At 39.8% G+C, this 20,941-nt stretch overlaps 3 protein-coding genes across 5 annotated transcripts in view; 1 reads left to right on the top strand and 2 right to left on the bottom strand.

Moving 5' to 3' along the window:
• Positions 1-187: 187 nt before the first annotated feature.
• On the top strand, positions 188-3,216 carry LOC122824470 (diamine acetyltransferase 1-like). The gene is made up of 6 exons (XM_044105201.1): positions 188-442; positions 1,508-1,559; positions 1,637-1,717; positions 2,431-2,532; positions 2,619-2,659; positions 2,798-3,216. The coding sequence occupies exons 1-6, from the start codon at positions 380-382 to the stop codon at positions 2,972-2,974; spliced, it is 516 nt and encodes a 171-aa protein (XP_043961136.1). The 5' UTR covers positions 188-379; the 3' UTR covers positions 2,975-3,216.
• A 1,023-nt stretch (positions 3,217-4,239) lies between these two features.
• Positions 4,240-9,769, bottom strand: apoob (apolipoprotein O, b). Its single transcript, XM_044105184.1, has 9 exons — positions 9,638-9,769; positions 9,191-9,301; positions 8,930-9,052; positions 8,252-8,284; positions 7,775-7,829; positions 6,874-6,969; positions 6,704-6,795; positions 5,227-5,316; positions 4,240-5,065 (listed from the first exon to the last, which is right to left on the bottom strand). The coding sequence occupies exons 1-9, from the start codon at positions 9,659-9,661 to the stop codon at positions 5,018-5,020; spliced, it is 672 nt and encodes a 223-aa protein (XP_043961119.1). The 5' UTR covers positions 9,662-9,769; the 3' UTR covers positions 4,240-5,017.
• A 1,331-nt stretch (positions 9,770-11,100) lies between these two features.
• The window catches only part of klhl15 (kelch-like family member 15), an 18,662-nt gene continuing 8,821 nt past the window's right edge, over positions 11,101-20,941 (bottom strand). For 2 of the 3 annotated variants that reach the window (XM_044105074.1, XM_044105075.1), the window contains exons 2-10: positions 20,518-20,605; positions 19,633-19,741; positions 19,347-19,485; positions 18,346-18,534; positions 18,043-18,267; positions 17,243-17,404; positions 16,961-17,170; positions 16,330-16,520; positions 11,101-15,943 (exon numbers count right to left, since the gene is read on the bottom strand). In XM_044105074.1, coding sequence (XP_043961009.1) covers positions 15,193-15,943; positions 16,330-16,520; positions 16,961-17,170; positions 17,243-17,404; positions 18,043-18,267; positions 18,346-18,534; positions 19,347-19,485; positions 19,633-19,652 — 1,887 coding nt within the window. In that variant the 5' untranslated portion in view covers positions 19,653-19,741; positions 20,518-20,605 and the 3' untranslated portion in view covers positions 11,101-15,192. The remainder of the gene's footprint in view (positions 15,944-16,329; positions 16,521-16,960; positions 17,171-17,242; positions 17,405-18,042; positions 18,268-18,345; positions 18,535-19,346; positions 19,486-19,632; positions 19,742-20,517; positions 20,606-20,941) is intronic. The other variant, XM_044105073.1, reaches the window with a different exon arrangement.

Here is a 20,941-nt window from a genome sequence, read left to right as displayed (position 1 = left end):
AAATCAAGTTTAAAGTTTTTTTTGTTAAAACAAAAATCCAATGTTCAGCCCTTTTTTATGCTGATTGGACGAACGGAATCCTGAATCCAAAGAGGTGGTCGCTGATTCGTCAGAAATCTTAGAGCTAGGTCAGCTGACCAATAGGAGTCGAGCGCGAGCTGGGTATAAAGCACCCGGCGTAAACAAAGGAAGAGCAGTTGACCGACAGCGACCCAGTGAGGGGCCACCGAGAGCTGGATGAGCTTACGCCGACGAACTGGTCCTGACCAGAGGCTGACTGTGGGGGAAAAGCCACTGCGAAGCGAATGAAGAAACACCTGATCTTCCACTTCACATACAGAGGTCTTCTAACAAAAGGGAAAAAGAGTAAAAGAAGAAAATGGAGTATAAATTACGAAAAGCCGAGTCCAAAGACGTGTCCGATATATTACGACTGGTGAAGGTAGGAGATAAACAGACGTTTGAATGTTTTTGAAGGTGAAAAATAAAACTGACGTCGGTTGATAGAGAATGACGAAGAATGAGGTCAGATCCCCGAGACTCGTAACAGTTCTGACTTCCGGTTCTCCAAATATGGTAATTGTGTCTGTCGCCGAGCTTATGTTCTTACCGGGCTGACCCTGAGTCCCAGCTGTTAACTGCTGACCTGACATAAATAACAAATCCGACTTCATATCACTGCCATGTCTGCAAAATAGGAGAACTTTACAATCTAATCTCACTACGTTTGATTTAAAACAATGGAACATAACGTGCTTTGAGGAGTTTTAAAGGTGCAGACAGCCAGGCTTAAAGCATATGGACATTAATACATTTACTTGATATGATTATAAAGGATGTGAGCTGTGGAACTGCAGCTGTGTGGTGAGAAATCTAGAAAGTAAATTCAATAGATGTAGTAACGCATCAGAAACCGCAAATGATAAACAGAGATTAAAAAATACTTGTGATAAATATAGAAAAATAAATTATAAAACTCGTTTTAATGTGGTTAAACAATATCAAAAGATGAGATTTAAGTTTGTTTTTAAAAAAACATTGCAGAAATAAAAAATTTAATCTAAGGTTATAATATTTGTGATGAAACGTAAAATAATGAACTCTGGTTCGGTTCGAATGCATATGTGAACGTCAAGCAAACCCAAAACCACTCAAAATGTTTTGGTTGTTTCCTTCTGTGGTCCTTAGTGCAGCGCCCCCCACAGGGGAGCAGGAGGACATGTTTTTTAAATGGTTTGATTCATTTTCAGCAGCTGGAAATGCAACAAATGTTGCAGCTTTGTTCCCCAATCAGAAACTATCTGACTAGAAGCCTGAGAACTCCCTAAAAGATTTACTGTAAACAAGAAACCGGTTTAACTGAAATGCTTCTAGTAACAATCAGTGTGACAGATCTAATCTCTGGTGGTTAAACCTGTTTGTGAAACGCTGCTAGCAGTCACTCTGCTACGGTTAAGCTAGCATTCAGTGCTAATGTTACCAAACTAAAACTGTCCTGTCATTTCAGGAACTTGCAAAATATGAAGAGATGGAGAGCCAGGTCACACTGACGGAAAAGGGTGAGTCTCCTTCTCCCTTTAGTCTGGATGTTTCTGTAAGTCATCGATGGTTTGGTTAAAATGTTTCTTCCTTCCAGATCTCCTTGAGGATGGGTTTGGTGAAACGCCGTTTTACCACTGCATCATCGCTGAAACTCCAGGAGAGAACAGCAGCGACGGTACGAACCAGTGAAGAGAAACCAGTCATACTATACTGGTTTTATGTTCCAGTTACTCACCACCTGGGTTCATCCGTCAGGCGTCAGCAGCTCTGCTTCCTGTTTACGTCCGGTAGTCATGGCTTCCAGAGAGCAGAGCCAACTCAGGGCTGCAGGTGTTCAGCCTTGGATGTGAAACAATCAGCAGAAAAAACTCAGGAGCAACAGCAAAAACAAGCCTGAAATGAGAGCCGGGATGTTTCCACATAAAACACAGGAGAAGGGGGTCAAAGGTCAACCACCTGAGAACGAGATAGAAAAATATTTCCACCTGCACAGCGAGCGTACAGCCACTCATCAGGAGACGGGTCGTGTGGAAAACTCATTTAAATGCATAAATACAGAAAGAGTCGTGTTTTTCTGTCGTCAAGAGATCTAATCTAAACCAAACCGTTGTCATGGGAACCAAAAACAGAGTGGAAAAAGATGAGGGCCACAAATACAAATATATTTTTGTATTTTAATTTTTTTTTAATATTTTTTTTCCCTCAAACTACAAACAAAAAGCAATATTTTAATAAAACAAAACTTGCCAAAACGTCCTAAATGTTGACTGGATCCGACTGTTTAGATTTTTCTTGTGTGTTTATTCTCTGCAAGACAAACAGGAAGTGGGCCACAAAGGCCACACTTTGGACACCCTCACAAAAACTAAACGGCCCTTTTCTCTGCAGAGCCGAACGTGGTGGGCTTTGCCATGTACTACTTCACCTATGACCCCTGGGTGGGCAAGCAGCTGTACCTGGAGGAGTTTTATGTGATGGACAAGTGCAGAGGTAAGAAAACCGCCGAGGTGAATCAGTTTCTGTTCCTCTGCTTCCCTAAATAAAACAAGTTTTAAACTTCGTCTCTTTCCGTTCAGGGCTCGGTATCGGTTCTGGAATCCTGCGGCACCTGAGTGACGTAATGAAACACAAAACCAGCTTCTAGTTTCTTTAATCGGACCCCAGATTGTTCCCAAAATGTCACTGATAGTAATTATTTTATTATTAGGGAGTCAGTGGAGGTAGTTAAAATGTTTTCTTTAATTATGTCGCCCAGCTGGCCATGAAGACTCGCTGCACCGGCATGATGTTCGTGGTGGCGGAGAACAACGAGCCGTCGGTCCAGTTCTACAAGCGGCGCGGCGCCGAGGATCTGTCCCAGGAGGAGGGCTGGAGGCTCTTCAGGTTCGACAAGGACAGCCTGGTCAAGATGGCGACTCCGGCCGAGGAGTGACCGCAGGGCCGCAACCGAAGAGGAGGAAACCCGAGACCGCCAACCGTCCCATCGGCTCGGCTCTCCGCTCAAACCAGAGCTCGTTTTTACAAATTCAGCTTCTAAATGGGGAAATTTATCAACGTTGTGATTCTGAGTGTATTTTACTTTATTTAGTTTACAAATATGTTATTCTGTTTAATATTAACCAGCATTTCTGTACTTCTTAGTTTAGAATCAATAAACGAGCAGTAATGACGCAACAAAGTCTCTTTAGTCACCCTGGAAAAAGGTCTGATTATGAAACTATAACTTGATAATTCATGGTTTAGCTCCACCAGCTAATATTAGACTTTTACAACATTACAGATCTAAAACTTAAACATATATTCAATATAAAAAGCACAAGTGAAGAGTAGCTAAACTTGCTAACACTTAACATAATTAGTTTAGAAATGTTACAAAATGTAATCCATCTTTAGGGTGACAAAATCAAATTTTCCAAATAATTAAACGTTAAATTAAATAACTGAACAGGAAAAATTACATTTACATATAGATTTAGCCAATATGAATTACATCGTTTCATATATAGGCTAAATCTTTGTTAGCCGATATGAAGATGCTAACATTAGCATCAGTTTGTTTAACTGGGCTGGTGCTAGTTATGCCGTAATATTTATTTTTGCTGACATGCTGCATCTATGTGATGTGACCCTCCTTTCATTTAGTGAAGGACATCTAAAACATGATTAACTACCGTTAGCATTAGGAGAAAACTGCCTGTGGATTAGCTGCTACGGTTTGGTTAGCACCTGGAGAGAAAAACAACAACACTCATCACTCACTAAGTAGGTCACTTTTTTCAGTTTCTCAAAGGGGCATCACATGGCGCCCTGGTTTTAGTGGCGCCCGCATACAGAGGCTACAGACCTCAACACCACCGTCCTGAGGTGAACATGTGGATTCCTTCGTTCCTGTCGGATTACTGCCAAATAAAACTATGAACACCAAAAAAGTTCATAATAAAAAAAATTAAGAGAAGCAGAGCTATAATTTGGTTAAGCAAGTTTAAAATGAAGTAACTATTCAAATGTTGTCAAATACAAAACAAAGGAAATATAAACACGATAATTATAAATGCTGTAGGTATTAGAACTTTACCTATTAGATTCTGAAACCCAAACAAATGTCCAGGTGATGGAACTGAACCCAACATGAACTCTGGGTTCACTGGACATATTTTAAAAGGTTTACAGTTTAAAAAACTGAAAAGATCAGAAAACTCTTTCAAAACCACAAAATATGTTTTATTATCATTAAATAACATATTTAATGACATTTAGTGAGAACATGTAGCCATGGATAAACATCTATTTAACAACATCTACGGTGGACAAACACGCATAAAGCATCATAATCAGTATTTTAACCAACTAACGTTGGACTTCAACTATAATTCATTTTCCAATGATTTAATTTTATCCATCCATCCATTTTCTAACACCTGGTCCCAGTGGGGTCAGGAGGAGCTGCTGCCTCTCCGGCTAACGTTCTGGGAGAGAGGCGGGGTCACCTGGACAGGTCGCCAGTCTGTCACCGGGCAACACAGATACAGACAGGACACACAACCATGCACACACACACTCTCACATTTCTTTTTTGATTCATAATATAAATGTGTTTAACCGTAAATGTTTAGTAAAATGACAACAGGCGGAGTGAGACGGCAGTGAGGTGTGCTGCAGGAGTGACAGTGTTTGGTTTGGACAGAAGCAGCGAGGAAGCAAACAACTGCAGATGATTCATCAGCAAGAGAAGACGATCCAGTGAACTGAGAGTTCATGTTAGCATCGGTCTGAAGCTGCGGCGGCGCCGGGTGTTTACAGACGCCATGTTGCTCAGATCACAGGAGAGAGATAACGATGAAGAGCAGAGGAGGAAGAACCGTTTGCAAGAAGCAAATTTCAACCAAAATGACACAAACTGCTTGCTGGAAAAGGCCGCCGTCCTTCAGAGCACCGGGTTGGTTTGTGTGATCGGGTTTCTGCGACCTGCAGCTGATCAGCTGTTTCTGCTCTCTGCTTCCTGTGACTTCCCGGGTTTCACCGCCTCAAACACAAACAGATCAATATTTATCATTATTAAACCGAAAAAATCATTTTTCACATGTAAAACTATTCTGAAATAAAAGGATTAACAGTGAAACACGTCAGAGTGCGGTTAGGCGGAGTCAACAGAAGTTACAATCATGCTACTTTTTCCATACTGACCTTTTTCTTGCTAAACGGAGGATCTTTCCACAGAGTTTCCATGGCAACGCGGCCCTGTCGAGTCCAGCTGAGCACCTGCTCTCGACTCAACTGGTGAAAATGGAAAATAAATGACAATAAAATTCAGAATCAAGTAATTTAGTTATGATAACAAATAATCCAGAAAAAAATGTCCATCATTTGTGTCCAAACATTTTCACTACAAGAGCCGAAATGGTCACATTAAAAAAATAGAATGAAATAATAATAATATTAATGATAAACAGTGGTGGGCACTGCTAGCTACAATTTAACTGCACTAAACCTGAAGAACTAAAAATGAACATTAATTCTGCTAACGTTGTGGTACACCAACATGGTAGTTAGTGGAAGCTAATGCTAAAGAGCTACACTAACATGATATTTAGTGGAAGCTAATGCTAAAGAGCTAAATTCCACCATGGTGATATCATCATGTGTCACAAGGAACATGTGAAAAGGCTTCCTAAACAGTCCGAATGTCATTTTTTCATGTATTTGTTTGCTTAGCACCGCTGGTTGGTTGTTCATTTAAGTCAAATAAAACTAATAATTTGAATTTATTTGAATAAAGTTTCACATCATCAGCATAGAATCGCTCTGAATATTAAATCAAACCATCTGGGATTTTTCTGGTTTCCTTTCTGTCGGTCAGAGAGATTCCTGCATCATTTCTAGGTTCTGTTGAGGCTCCGGTCCGACGGGTCGGCGTGTTTCTCACACCAAGCTAAAAGGAAACTCTGAGATTAAAACACTCCGACCCGCGGAGGGAACTTTATTCACAGCCCCAGTTTCCTCCAGGAAACACAAACCGTTTCCTGGAGGAAACGAGTCCAGACAGCAGAACCGGGCGGCTGCTTCCTGAGAAAATCATCAAAGAAAAATATTTTTATCTCCCATTAGAAATCCAGCAGGAAGGTCATGAAACTGGGAACCAGTCATGTTTATGTAACTGGTGTGAAACTGGAAATCATTTGATGTCAAAATGAGGTTTAAAGGTCAAACGGGCGCCATCTTAGTTCAGGCTGAATTTATGGGCTGAAATAATCCCAGAATGCAACACCAAAACAAGAACTGGTCCAAATTAAAGAGACGGAAAAAATATGGATGAACTTGAACCTGAATGTATCAGATACAAATACTGATAAATAATCAATAAAAATTTCAATAAACTGGAAAAATCCAATTCCTTTAAAAAACACAAACCAGATCGGATGGTCCAAGACCAGTCAGAACCATCCAGAACCATCCAGAACCAAGCTGACAGACCAATTAACATCCAACCCAGATTTGACCCAAACCCGGTTTAATACCAGAGGGACCAACTGGCTTAACTGGGTTAGAACCAGAACCTGGTCCAGTTCTTTAGCCTTCAGAGAAACCCAGAGTCAGAGGAGACAAAAAACCTGAAAGCAAATCTGAACCAGAACCAGAACCAGTTCTGGGTCGACATGCTCACCTTGACCAGCCCGGCGGCCTGCTGGGGGTAAAACATGGAGGCGCTGAGCGCCATGAGGCCCGCAGGAAACGCCACCCGCTTCAGCCTGGAGCCTGGAGGAGCAAAACATGTGAGACCGACCCGGTCCGGTTCGACCCGACCCGGTTCGATGTCCGGAACACAGACGGTACCTCTGGCCAGGTAGAGTCCCAGGAAGCCGGAGAAACTGATGGCGGCGACGCTGGGATAGAGGTCCGGAGGCGGGTCGCTGAGGAACTGGTAGGTTTCTGAGGGAACCAGAACCAGGAGCACGGTCAGAACCAGAACCAGGAGCACGGTCAGAACCAGAACCAGGAGCACGGTCAGAACCAGAACCAGGAGCACGGTCAGAAGCAGAACCACCAACCGGGCCGAAGCGGAGATTAAAGGTTCGTTTTATAAAAGAAATATAAAAATTTCAAATATTTGTAAAATTAAATTTCTATTATAATTAATTTGAGTTTTTCTTTATTCATTATTTATTTATTTGTCTTTTTACTTTTATTTTGCATTTCTGAATTTGGTTTTAATCTTTTAATTCTTATCTTAGTTCATATTCTTTTGTTGTATTTATTTTTTAATTCTTTTGTTTTTTAAATTAAGATTTTATGTATATTTTATTTATGCTTATTAATTATTGTTTTGAATATCAAATTCTTTTGTTTTGTATGATTCAAAGTTTATTTATAAATTTTATTTCTTTTTGTATTTCCTTCTCTATTTTTTCTGGATAATTATTTAACTTTTAAATCTTTTAATCAACATGAATCCCAAATATTATTCTGTAAATTAACACTGATGGAATATTCATCATTTTATTTATTTTAAAAGGTAATAATCACATTTTTATTTAATATTTTATGTAATCATCATTTCAGTTCAAAACAAAGTGGAACAAGATAAACTTGTTCCTTCTAAATAAAACGTTGCTTCATGATAAACAGTTTCTGCACAAATATTTTATTTTTTAAAATATTGTTTTATTGTTAATATTTCGCTCTGTCAGCTGTTTATAAATATGTCAGTTTGTGGCAGCCATCTTGTTCTGCTTACCTCTGATGGTGGATAACGATGCGTTCACTGTCGGCTCCGCCGTTTTGTACACCTGCTGTGATACAAACACCAAGAAAAAATTTACTTGATTTTAACAAAACATTTATTTTTTATAAATTTACATTATAACATCAGATTAATTCATATAAACAGCTAAAAACTAACCGTCCATCAAACAGCTTGTTAAAACAGAAAAACTGATTCATCACTGAAAAAATTAACCATCAAAGTGAATATTATGTCAACTTCTTGATGTAAAAAAATTATTTAATGATGATCAAAAGTATTTAAGAAACAAAAAAAGCAAAACCAGCAAAAATAATGAATTAATTATTGGTTAATTATGTTATAAAAGTGAGTTATACTAAAGACGTTACCAGTCTATATAAATTTATAAAAATATTACCAAAACATTTAAATAAACTTCAATTTTCTTCTGTCTAAGCGTAAAATGATTGGTGATTATTCTGAATTTACCTCAGCTTTCTCCACTGCCAGCCGCACATTTTGCTGCAAAAACAAAACAACAAAAACCTGTTAAACTCTGCATTAAAGGCTAATTATTAAACTAACACAACAGGAAGTGAAAGTGCATGATGGGAAAATAACAGCCGAGTTAATCTGGGTTTATGACGGCACTCAGATGAACAGAAACAGGAATAAATCAGAAGCTGAACTCCTTCCTGCAGGAGACCTGAAGAGTTTATTGAAGGCCTGTCACCTAAACTAATTATTCTGGACGATAAATTGTTCCAAAAGTTTTTTGCAAAAAACAGAAATTCTGTTACTTTTGAAAACATTTTCAACTAATACAATAATATAAATAGAATAATAACATTATATTAAGGCAAATATTCCCACTCAAAGACAAAAAAATCCTTTAACCTCTAGAGAACATTTGTCACTGGAACTGGAAAACATTTTAAATAGACAAACAACCAAATGACCAATAATGGATTATGAATTCTCAGTAACCAAATAATCAAACACAAATTTCTGTTTCATTCGGATTTTATGTGATGCCCAGAAAGCTGTGAATAAAGGTTTAGTGGAAGGAAAACCACGGCTGTTTTCTACCTTCCCTTCTGCTAGCGTGTCACAGCTGAAGAACACCCTCCCCACAGAATGCTGCTGCCACCACCGTGCCTCACCCACCTGACAGCTGTCGGTGTAAGGTGTGGCCCATTTCCTAATCGACGCCACGCTCTGCTCCAGTTGGCCCGCCTCCGGCTCCAGCGGCGCCGCCGTCGACTCGGGTCTGGTGTACAGAGACGGCAACTGGAGCACCCAGCAAAAAAATACTATGTTTAGATTTATGGTTTCCTTAGTAACTAATGTCTAGTTGTTTAGTGTTTCTATCAAATCTGAGTTGAAAAAAACTCAAAACAACCCAAACCCAGTTGCTGATGACGTCACCTCGTCGATGCTCAGAACGGCCTGGGAGTTCTTCTTCTTCCCCTCGCTAGCAGCCAGAACCGAGCCGCTCATCAGGGCCGTTAACCCTGGAGCCGCGGCAAACAGCGACACCTGGCGGGAAAACGGTGGCACGACAGCAACACGCAGAGATAAGTCCGAGCAGTCCGTAATGTTTTTATTTAAGAAAAAATACATATAACCATTCAAACATAAAACAAAACGATGAGAATAAGAGAGAAGTTAAATGTCAAACACTCGTTTTTTTATATTGGTTTGTTTGGACCGAAGAGTTAGCGAAAGCAGCTAGCAACATGCTAAAGACCGACGCGGACAAAACCTACGCATATCTTCATTAAACCCTCAACTAACAATACAAAACTGCGGAATACAGATTATTGATACGGATTACAGCTGGAAAACATGTAGGATAATGTTCAGCATAGTTACCAGTCTGAGAGAAGTCATTCTCATTCAGATGACATTCGCTTTACTACGGCAAGCCGCAGGAGAACTCTGCGCATGCGCGTTGATGGAAAATAGAATCGAGTATGAGAAAACAAGACGTTTTCTTATGTGTTAAATTATTTTACTGTGAACTGTAAATAAATGCTTAATGAGTTGTTAGTTGTATTTATTAACATTTTTTTTATTAAAAATTTACTGAAACTAATCTGTTTAAAAATCTATTTAAAAATCAAACTGAACCCCAAAAAGGATTCAGTAAATCAACATTAATATTAATATCCTTTGAAAGAGGAAAAAATCTAATTCTGCCATCAGCTGCTGGCCCTTTAAAAACATTTTAATTTTGATTTGGTTTACGTTTGTTATTTTCAAAATTTATTGTTAAAAATAATTTAATAAAAATTAAAGTAATTCTTGATGTAACTCATCTCCAGGTTTGTTCAAAAATGTGCTGTAAATGCTGACGGCTGTAAGCAGGAAGGATCTCCTGTAGCAGTCAGTGTTACAACAGCTCTGAAAAAACAAAAACCTCTGTCTAAAGACACTAACTATAGTTTACACAGCAGGAAAATGTGATCCAAATCGTGATTTTTTATCATGCCATTCTGAAAGGCAAATTTCTGATCTTTTCTCCCTAAAACAATTTGTCTCTCCAACATGTGGAACTAAATTAAATTCTTGGATTCTTCTTGGACATAACAGCAGTAGTTTTCAGTTTTTACAGCCTCCATTTCACATGTTCCTCCATGTGACAGAAATATAAACAAACCAAGAATTGAAGGAACAAATCAAGTTAATCTGTTTCAGTCTTTAATCTGTAGTTCATATCTGGAGAATATCTGGTTTTTATTTCACACAAGAATTAAAATTATTCAAACATATTTAAAAAAAATCAATAATATACTATTTTATATATTTCTTGAATTATATATTTTATTTTTTAATGCAAAATGTTACATTTATTTAAAACAGAAAAAATTAAAAATACATTTGAAATATATTTTTTACATAATATTTAAAAATGAAATAAGCTATTTTTTTCTATTTAAATTAAATAAAATCTTTTTAGAAATATATAATAAATGTTTTTATTAAATATCTAATAAAATTTAAAATATCAATTTTTAATAAAAATATATTTACTGCAATTAAATTTACTGTATATATATCCAAGTTGTAATGAATAATAATGAATGGATAACCTTTTCTATTCACCACAGATAGTAAAAAAGAAGTTAAAAGTAATTTGTTTTGTATTTTTGATCTAAAAATAGAAACTAACTGCATTGATGGATTAGGAGTAGCTACAGATATTACAATATGATGCTATAAGTTTCTTGATTATGTGCACATTTGTCCACAATGATTTTAATAAAAAAAAGTTTGATTTTTGAAATAAATGATAAAGAAATGACAGGAAAACCAAATAAAAACTCAGCAGCAGCTGGAGGTTGACCAGTATGAACATTTATTTCTGGAAAGGTTACAAATCGTTTCCAAAGAGTTTCTACTCAGAGTAAGATATGTTATTCAGATTTTTCTCTCTTTTCCCCGTACAGTCGTTTAAGCAATGAAAGTTTATTTTTTTAGCGTCCTCTGATCTGTTTTCCTACGGACAGACGGAAAAATGGCGGAATAAAGGATGCTGCGTGTTCCTCAGGTGGGGACGGCTGAACTTTACTGGTTACAAGTTTCTTCTTCAAACAGCAACGTTGGAGCGGAGCGGCGATTAACGGCGACCCAGAGAAAATGTAAAGGGATGACGCAATAATAAATGCTCCAGAATGACCATTTAAAATGAATGTTTGCCTTCAAGTTCCTGATATATTTATAATTCACGTCAAGACAGACTTCAGGAAGTAAATCTGTTCTGACTTTACTGATTCATCAATAACAGAAAAATAAATAAAACGGAGAAACTCACATGCTGCTGCAGGGTGGAGATGAAAAACGACAGAAACACTGAAGAACCGGGCTGTGAATGAAATTCTGATCATAAAAACATTCCTAATACTGTTACTGCATAGCTCAGTGAAAAGCACTACCTCATAAATTAAATAAATACGCAGCAGAAAGACGTGACGGCATCATTATTTGCTCTAGCCCTTTTCACAGTTAGCTCAAAAGAAAACAAAATAAAACAGGCTGGTCGTCAGCTCAGCTACGTGGCCTGGAGGATGAAATGTGCGAGCTTTAATCTAAGACAACGTCAGGATTAGATCTGCCAGAAAACGGACGTGCAGATTAAATTATCTGTCTGAAATGAAAACAGTCTGTTTTTGTTGAAACGAAGGCTGGTAATCATTTAGCCGAGGTAAATTACCAATGGACCTCAAACAAGAACATCTTAGAATAACAGCTGAAATATCTGGCAAAGAAATTTAAAAATCCTCCAGCTGAACTACAAACATTTTTTTCTTCTTTGTCTATTTTGGCACAAAAAAAACAACATATTTGACCAAATGAGTGAGCAGCTGAGTCCAAATGCAAAGGAGAAAACAAGAATGGAAGAAGAGAAACTAAATAAATGAGGGAGCTAATATCAAGCTAGCTAGCTTTAGCTAGCCAATGCTAAAGCTAAGTGATTTAACCGTAATCCAAGTTGTTTTCCTGTAAATAACAGTTTAAATTTCATTATAATAAATAATTCTACAACTAAAGTGGAATAACAACAGTTTGTTATTTTTAAATGTTTATACAATTAAACTGTCAAATATTTTATATTTATTAACTTGTAATTTATCAACATATTTTAAGGAAAAAAAACAACAACTAATTGGATAATTGAAGGTTTCAGGCATAATCAAGTGAAAGCTAGCAGCTAACATAGCTAGTTTAAGCTAACGCTAATGTTAGCATGACATGCTAACATTATCCAAAACTGTAAATGAGATTCAATTAGGTAAAAAGAAGTATTGTTTTGCTATTTCACATTATTACATAAGAAAGCAGAATATTTATTAATGATGAAGTTTGAATGTTTCTGTTCATTTGAATTACTTTTCCTGTGATTTAACTACACTAATTTATCAATGTTTTTGTAAATAATGAACACACAACGTTCTATTTTGAAAAAATCTGTGATGGAAAAAAATTTGTTGGCCAAATAAAGTTAACTGTGGCTAACGTAAACTAGAGTTGTTTATTTGGTGTAAATAAGTTATAATACATTTATTTTTTAAGTCATCCTACATAATTACATATTAATAAGTTAGTCAGTGTTTGTATACTAAATGAAGTGAATGCTAACTGTTAGCTGTAGCTAATTACACCTAGGTTAGCTATAGTTAGCATAAGCTAAAGGTAGGTTTATCTGCTCATGTTTGGTCTTCTATAACTTATACACTGAATGAAAATATTATTTTCATTCTTTCACACAGTTACATAATAAAGCAGTTAAAGCAGTTTATGACAGAAACACATTTTAAAAATGTTTATAAGCTAACTTTACTAATTTTTTATTTTTATTTTTTGCAATTTTGTGATTCAATCGCAAACTATTTTCATATTTATTGTATATATTTTTAAGTGGTTATTAAACTAAAACTAACCTGGATTGTTTAAAGCTAGCTGCTAAGATAGCTGTAGCTAACTTTAGCACTTTGGATCCCTGTTTGTTTCAAATGACTGAAGATACTGAGGTTAAACTTACCTGAAGTTAATTTTTCAGTTAGTTTATTTAGTTGCATAAGAAACCAAGTAAAATTGTCAGTTTTTTTGCCAAATCAAACTAAATCTAGCTATCAAGTTAGCCGGAGCTAGCGTAACCAAAGCTAATTTTGCCACCAATTTTGTGCCGATATCTAGAACTTACATTTAATATAATATCATAAATATTGGTGCCAGTTTGAATATTTTAAGCAACTGTTGCACATTTTGGTCTTCAGTATTTAATTTTGCATATTTTAATAAAGCAAATGCAAAACAAATAAAACAACTGAGGCCAGCTGATGTTTTTGGCAGACAGCAGACTATAAAACGTTTAACGTAGAAGTTTTGTTGCTATGGAAACGTTTTAAGACGCAAATAAACTCAGGACAAATATCTTGTTTTAAAAAGAAAAATTGTTTTAACAAGATTTTAAAGGTTTATATCTGAGTAACAGTAAATTATTTCCTGTTAAATAAGAAAATGTTGTAAATATAAAACAGTAAAACTTTCTTGATAAAACAGAAGTTTATTGTTAGAACAAGATTTTCTTATTTTAACGGGAAATTTTCTAGTTTTGCATCATTATAACAAAGTTTTCTCATTTGAATGACCAGGTTTCTAATTTTAATACTTTTTTTTGTCTTATGACAATGTTTTAATTTTTCTCGTTAAATGATGAAGTTTCTCCTGAAACTAGAAACTCTCGTTTTAAGATTTAGTTTTATATCTTTTTAACATGTTTTGTTTCTCATTATAACAATATTTTCTTTATTTTTTAAACAAGGTTTTTGTGTTTTAATGAATTTTCCATCTATTTATAAAAAAGTTTCTAGATTTACATTAAAGAAAGTTTCTTATATCAAGTTCTGCATCTTGTTTTAACCAGAAACTCGTTACGATATTTTGCTCCTGAATTTATTTCCAAGCTCTTTCATTTAAAGGTTTCTGTATGTTTCCACACATGATCAATATTTAAGTAGCAGCAGTTTTACATGGATGATAATCTATAATTACTGCTGTCACAGATTAAAACGTTTTTATTCCCATCAACAATCAGGTGGAAAATAAACGTCCAAATGTTCTTGAATGAGGTCCAGATTCGTTGAAATGCCCCAAAAAGCCCTGATCTGGTATCAAACCGGGTCAAACTATTTACACTCATTGAGAACCGATAAAGTGCAGGAATGTAAACAAAACCAAACGGCAGCAGCGCAGCTCCTAAATCTAACGCCGCGGTTTCCTCTCGATGTGACGGCGGCGGCGGGGAGCAGAGAGACGCGGCGTGGGATGAACGTGTTTGTGGCTCGGTGGGAAACTGGGACTGAAAACTGGAACACACCAGAACCAAACTGGAACCAGACGAGTCCGAAACCACCGAGTTCATCTACGCTACGGAGTATAGTGTCATGTTGAGTATCTGATTCGTTTAGTTGTTGGGGTTTAAAGTATTTCAGCTAAGCTATGTGTCAAAGGTGTTCAGGAGGAACCGGGACCGGGACCGGGACCAGGACCGGGACCGGGACCGGGACCAGGACCGGGACCGGGACCGGGACCAGGACCGGGACCGGGACCGGGACCAGGACCAGGACCAGAACCAGGACCAGAACCAGGACCAGAACCAGGACCAGGACCAGAACCAGGACCAGAAGCTCCCAGTGTGTTTCTGGTCGCTCCAGTCCAAACGTAAGTGAATGAAACCTTTTTGTTTTCTGACATCATCTTTTCCTTTAATTTTCTGAGAAAGGGTAACTGTGAAAACGCCCGAGCCGCCCGGCGCCTCACCTATTGGTGAGTGCTGGTCGCCGGGTCGACCCACCTGGAAAGGCCTGGTTCCGGCGCGGCGGCGCCAGGCGGACAGTCCGTCGGTACAAAACATGAAGCGGACCTCAGCTGCAGCGCCGGACGTGCTCCAGCACGTACTCTGGGAAGTGCAGGCTGCACACCTGCAGGCCGTCCAGTTTGCAAGGCATCCTGGGAAACTCGTCCTCCTTCCATTTGTTCTCGTCCGGGTCAAAGGTGAGGATGGAGTCACTGTAGTGGCCGTTGTAGCACAGGCCGCCCAGCACCATGATCTGCCGGTCCAGCACCGCCACGCCGTGGCCGCTGCGGCCGATGGGCATGGAGGCCAGGATGGTCCACTCGTCCGTTTCCGGGTCGTACACCTCGGTGGACGGGCAGCCCTGCGACTCGAAGGAGGCCCGCAGGATGACGCACACGCCGCCGAACACGTACAGCTTCCCGTTGTGGGAGATCATCTTGTGGAAGCAGCGAGCGTAGTTCATTTTGGACTTGTTCTCCCAGCAGCTGGCGTGGGTCCCGGGCAGCAGCGGGCCACGGGCCGAGCGCGTCCTGTGGGAGTCCGACCCGGCCGACCCGCCGCCGCCGCCGGCCTCCCGGCCCGGGTCGAACACACACACCTGCTTGGAGGTGGAGGAGGACGTGATGCCGCCGGTGATGTAGAGCTTCCCGTTCAGGACGGTTCCCTCGTGGCCGTACTTGTTGACGGGATACGGATCCACGAACTCCCAGCGGTCCTCGGTGATGTCGTAGCGCTCCGTGGAGTAGAAGGTCTCGTCTCGGGTTCGGCCCGCCACGGCGTAGATGAACTTCCCGATGACTCCCACCGCGAACTCTGACCTACAAAACCAGCAAAACAAATAATTTACCAGAACTAAAGCAGCTGGTGGTTCTGTTAGCGACTGTCTATTCTGACGATTTATCGTCTATTCTATTGATTATTGATTATTCCGACAACATTTTTAAAGACAAATGCAGAAAGTATATATTTGGCTTTGTGTGTCCTTCCAGAAAATGTCCTCTTTCCAAGTCTTTATGCTCCAGTTAACGATTAATCGATCAATAAATTAGTTGACAATTATTCCAACAAATTGATTAACTCCTATTAATCAGATTAATCGTTAAGAACTAATTAAATTTACAAAATAAAGTTCCTCAGACTGGATGGAGAACCTTTCAAGCTAAGGCCGAACTGTTTCATAGAAAGGCGCTCTGAGCGGTCTGACCTGGGAACTGACATGTCCGCCATGCGCAGCCACGAGTTCTGCCGCGGGTCGTAGCGATAAACCTTGGAGGAGGCGTGAAACTCGCCGTCGGGCCCCAGCTCCTCTCCGCCCAGCAGGAAGGCAAAGTTGTTGACGATGGCCAAGCAGTCGGGTCGGAGCGGCACCTGAGGGCCCTCCAGCTCCCACCACACCTGAGACACAGGCGGCAGCGGTTAGCGCCACCAAGCTGACAGGAGGACACACTGCCGGTCCGACAAATACACACTAACATGAATCCAACACTAAATAAAGAGATTAATACATTCAGTGAGCAAAAATATGGAAAATACTCTGAATTTATGGAAAATAAGATTTTTATGGCATTAATAGGTTATCACTTTGGGCTTCAAACTTTTTAAAACTCTATTAGTTTTAGTGAATGCACAATAATAAAGCATTTCTATGTATCACTAAGCCTACAGATACAGACACTACAGATACAAACAATAAAACAAACAAATTATCGAACCAACCCTGGAGCAAATGGTCTAACAATAAACACAATGAACTAAACTGAGGTATGATCATCGAATAATCAATCAATAGATACTTTGGTGAAAGTCGTTGACCCAAACAGGCGGCGCTGCGTCACCTTTGGCCGCTGCAGCAGCAGGATCTTGCTGTTCACCATGCTGTGGCCGATCATTCCCCTGAACACGGCGGTCTGCGGCCGGACGGAGCGAATCCGGTTGGAGCGCGTCTCCAGCAGCGGCTGCTGGTTGACGTCGTGGAAATATCCCAGCGCCTGGTCCACTTCCTGCCTCAGCTGTCTGGAGTACCGGTAGAACTCTGACGTTTTCACCTGAGGAGACAGGAACCTCAGCACGGACGCCTCCGAAGAGCCCCCGCCCCCGCTGCCCGGCGCGGCGCTCACCTTCTCAAAGATGTCCGCCGGCGTCATGAGACAGAAGCGGATGGACTGCACGATGGTGTCGGTGTGCCTCCAGCGCCGCCGGTCGTGTCTCAACCACGCCTGGACGGCTTCGTACAGCTCGATCTCCGGGTAGCGGCTCAGAGCGTCGCTGTTCAGGTAGGCCTGCGCCGAAAACGCAACCAGGAGAAAAAACATCAGAGAAAGAAAAACGATTCCCAGACAGGAAACCCAAACAGCACCGAGCTCCAGAACCCGTCTGCAAACCCAGACAGACACAAATACAAAGTTTACAAAGAAACAGCAGAAATACAAAACACTTTATAGATTAAAACAATTTATGGGATTTACGTTTTTTCCTTATTATTTTTGCAAAATAATAAAATTTCTCATCTAACTTTCTGGCGCCCCACAGCGCCCCCTGGCGGCGCCAACTTTAAAACGCACTGAAATACACAATCCTAGGAATCATGAATTGATTTAAAATGCTTAAAAAAGTATGAACATTTTAAATAATTTTAGATATTTTCTTATTTAAAAAAAAGCCAGACAGCTAAACTAAACAAATGTCATTTAAATCAGGGAATTTAATGCATCATAATCCTATTTTTGATGGAATCTGATACAGAATGGAACCTTTAATTCGTTCATTTTCCTCTCATCCTCTGTGATGCCAACAGATTCACTACGTCTTGCAGAAAGTTTTAAAAGCTAAAAACTGTTTTTATGTTACAATCGCCTCAAATCAATAATTCAGGTGACAAACGCGGGTCGGCGTGAACATCTAAGATCTTCTGTCGGACCTGGAGTCTCTCCAGACTGAGGTAGGACAGGAAGTCGGCTCGGCTCATCAGAGGGACGAAGTTGTCGAGGAGGAAGTTGTCGAGTTGCTCCTGGACGCCCTCCACGCCGACGCTGAAGTCCTCAAGGAGGCGCATGACCTCGGCGCAGTTCTCCAGGCAGATCTTAGCCAGCAGGAAGGAGCAGCAGAACTCCACCGCCTCCGTCAGCTGGACGTACATGGCCGCCTGCAGCGACACAAACACGTTTTTAAGCTCAGAGTTAAAGTTTCAACTTCTCAGGAGTCGCCGGAGAGGCAGGGATACCTGCAGGATCTCCTGCACGGTGGGCATGCTGAGCTCCAGAGAGCCGTAGTACATGAAGCGCAGGATGTGGCCGAAGCCGGCGGCCGTCAGCCCCTTCATGTGGATCTTGTCCTGGTCCCGCTCCCGCATGTCGGCCGTGAACATAACCCGGAAGTAGTCGCTCTGCGTGGCCAGCAGCGCCTTGTGGGCCTGTGGGCGGAGTCACCTTAGTTACCGTTCTAGCAACACCGGATCAACGGCTACAGCTGGCAGAGACTGATTATCCTGACGATTAATCAATTATCCTGACGATTAATCAATTATCCAATGGCTGATCAATGGCTATCAACTATAACAATCAATTTCTTTGACCAGGAATAAACTGCTCTGATGATCAATCAATTATTTACAATTAATTGATTGTTCTGTCAATTATTATGATGATTAATTATTTTAACGATTAAATGACTGATTAATCAATGCTTCTGATGATTGATTATTCTACAACATATTTACAGACAGTTTTTTTTAAACTTAAATGCTAAATGTACATACAGTTCATACAGAACAGTTTAGTCTGAATTACTGCTTTTAGAGTTTATATAGTATTTTAATTGATTGCTAAAATATTGGATGATTATTTCAGTTATTGATTAATCACTATTCCAGATGTCAAAATTAACATTTGATTTCAAGAACAAATCTGTTTTAAGGATAAATTATTCAGTGCCTGAATCTGCACCCGTCTCAATTTGTTTATTTAGCTTTAATGATAATTAAAGCTAACTGTGCTAATTGCTGCTTAAAATATCAACTTCCTGATTATTTTATCTTAGTTTTTAAACATTTTCCTGCTTTACAGCCAATTTTCTGTTACACACACAGTGTGACATCACCCCTGTTGCTAATATCAACAATAAATGAGCAGGAAGTTCACAAAAAGTGGAAAATGTTGTTAGTCTAATATTCATCTGATCCAGTCGGTTGGATTGATGCTAACAGTGGAAGAATCGGAGCGCTACCTGGAAGTGGTGCTCCTCTATCAGCAGCGTGACGTCCAGCAGCAGACGCTCCTCATACAGAGCACGGAAACCCGACGACACGCTCCCATCATGCACCTGGGACAGGTACACCTCCACATCTCCCCCCGACATAACACACCTGAGGAGAACGGAGGAACAGAGGAGTCAGAAAACAAACATGGAGTCAGGCTAGTTAGTGTGATGCCGCATCAGGCAGAGGCGGGAAAACGCAGTGAAAGGAAGAGCTTCAGCAAACACACGGAAACACACACAAACACACACTCACCTCTGATTGGCCACGGGCATGTCAGAGGGGGCTGTCCGAGCCAATCAGAGGACAGTGCCCCTTGTGTCCAGTAGATGCTAACAAACTCCCTTTAGTGAGCGCCAATCACCTGAACGACAGAGCCAGAACAGGTTAAAGGTCACCGGGTCAAGTCTAACATCAAGAAATAGAAATAGAAAGAAGGTGAAACTGGGCTCATAGTAGAAAGTGTCACCTTAAAACTGGACCAGTTTGTTTCATCCATAAATGTTTATTGTTTTATTAGTAATTGAAATAAAAACTGAATCCTGGTTGTCAGCGACACACGATGCAACAAACTGAGCTCAGAAATGTCATCAACTAATCAGTTAATAAAGGTTTAATTCAAACTATGTTGGCGTGTTTGTGTCGGCCATGTTGGCGTGTTTCTGTCGGCCATGTTGGTCATGTCAAGACCTCAGGCGACCCTGTGGGAGAGTAGCAAGCTGCCTGCAGCACATGTTGCAGAATTAGCAACTGAGCTCAGCAGGTGGCGCTGTGGAGTCAACAGGAAACACGACAGAGTCATAGAAACTAAACTATGATTTTGTTTTCTCAAACTTTTAGGTTTTTCTTTACATTTTGCCAGAATAAACATGTTAAAATAACCCAAACCTTCTACATTCATTTTTCTACTTACGCAATAGAATATTAGTTTAATGTGGTTTCCATGACAACAGAAATCACAGAAATTGACTTCAGGTGCTTTAAAAAAAATGTATTATTACTTTGGAAACAGGTTTTTGTTCACATCCCAAAACAAAGAAAAGGACAGAAAATCAGACAGGAGTGGTAGAGAGGATGAGCTGTTTGGGGTTCAGAGGGTGTGTGTGTGTGTGTGTGCGTGTGTGTGGAGGCGGGTCGTACCTTTTGGAGCCCGGCCGAACGATCGCAGGCTGTGACAGCTGAGCGCTAAGAGGCCGCTCGCATTTCCTGTGTTTATGTTTCCCCGGTTCTGACAGAAAGGGACAGAAACAGAAAGTCAGGATGCATTCACAACCAATACCTGTGTTGATCTTTATCGTTTATTTCTAATACAAGAAAATTTTAACTTTGCGTCCGTCTTGAGCGGGAATCAAACCAATTGTTGCCATTAAATCTGTGCATTTCTTTTTCATATTCCCCATAGAAAGTATTCTTGGTTCAGAGTTTCTGTCTCTGAAACTGACACCTTGCTGCTAAAATAAGAAAATCTGTTTTCCTCTTTCCTGTAGAAAATGTTCTTGTCTGAGTACTCATGTCTTTAACAATGTTCTCTAAATGGAGCTTCCTTTGTGTACTCTTCAGTTTC

Source organism: Gambusia affinis, linkage group LG21, assembly GCF_019740435.1.
Source record: "Gambusia affinis linkage group LG21, SWU_Gaff_1.0, whole genome shotgun sequence".
Classification (NCBI taxonomy): Eukaryota; Metazoa; Chordata; class Actinopteri; order Cyprinodontiformes; family Poeciliidae; genus Gambusia; species Gambusia affinis.
Note: the sequence above shows the minus strand (reverse complement) of the source record. Positions and strands in the feature narration are given on the sequence as shown.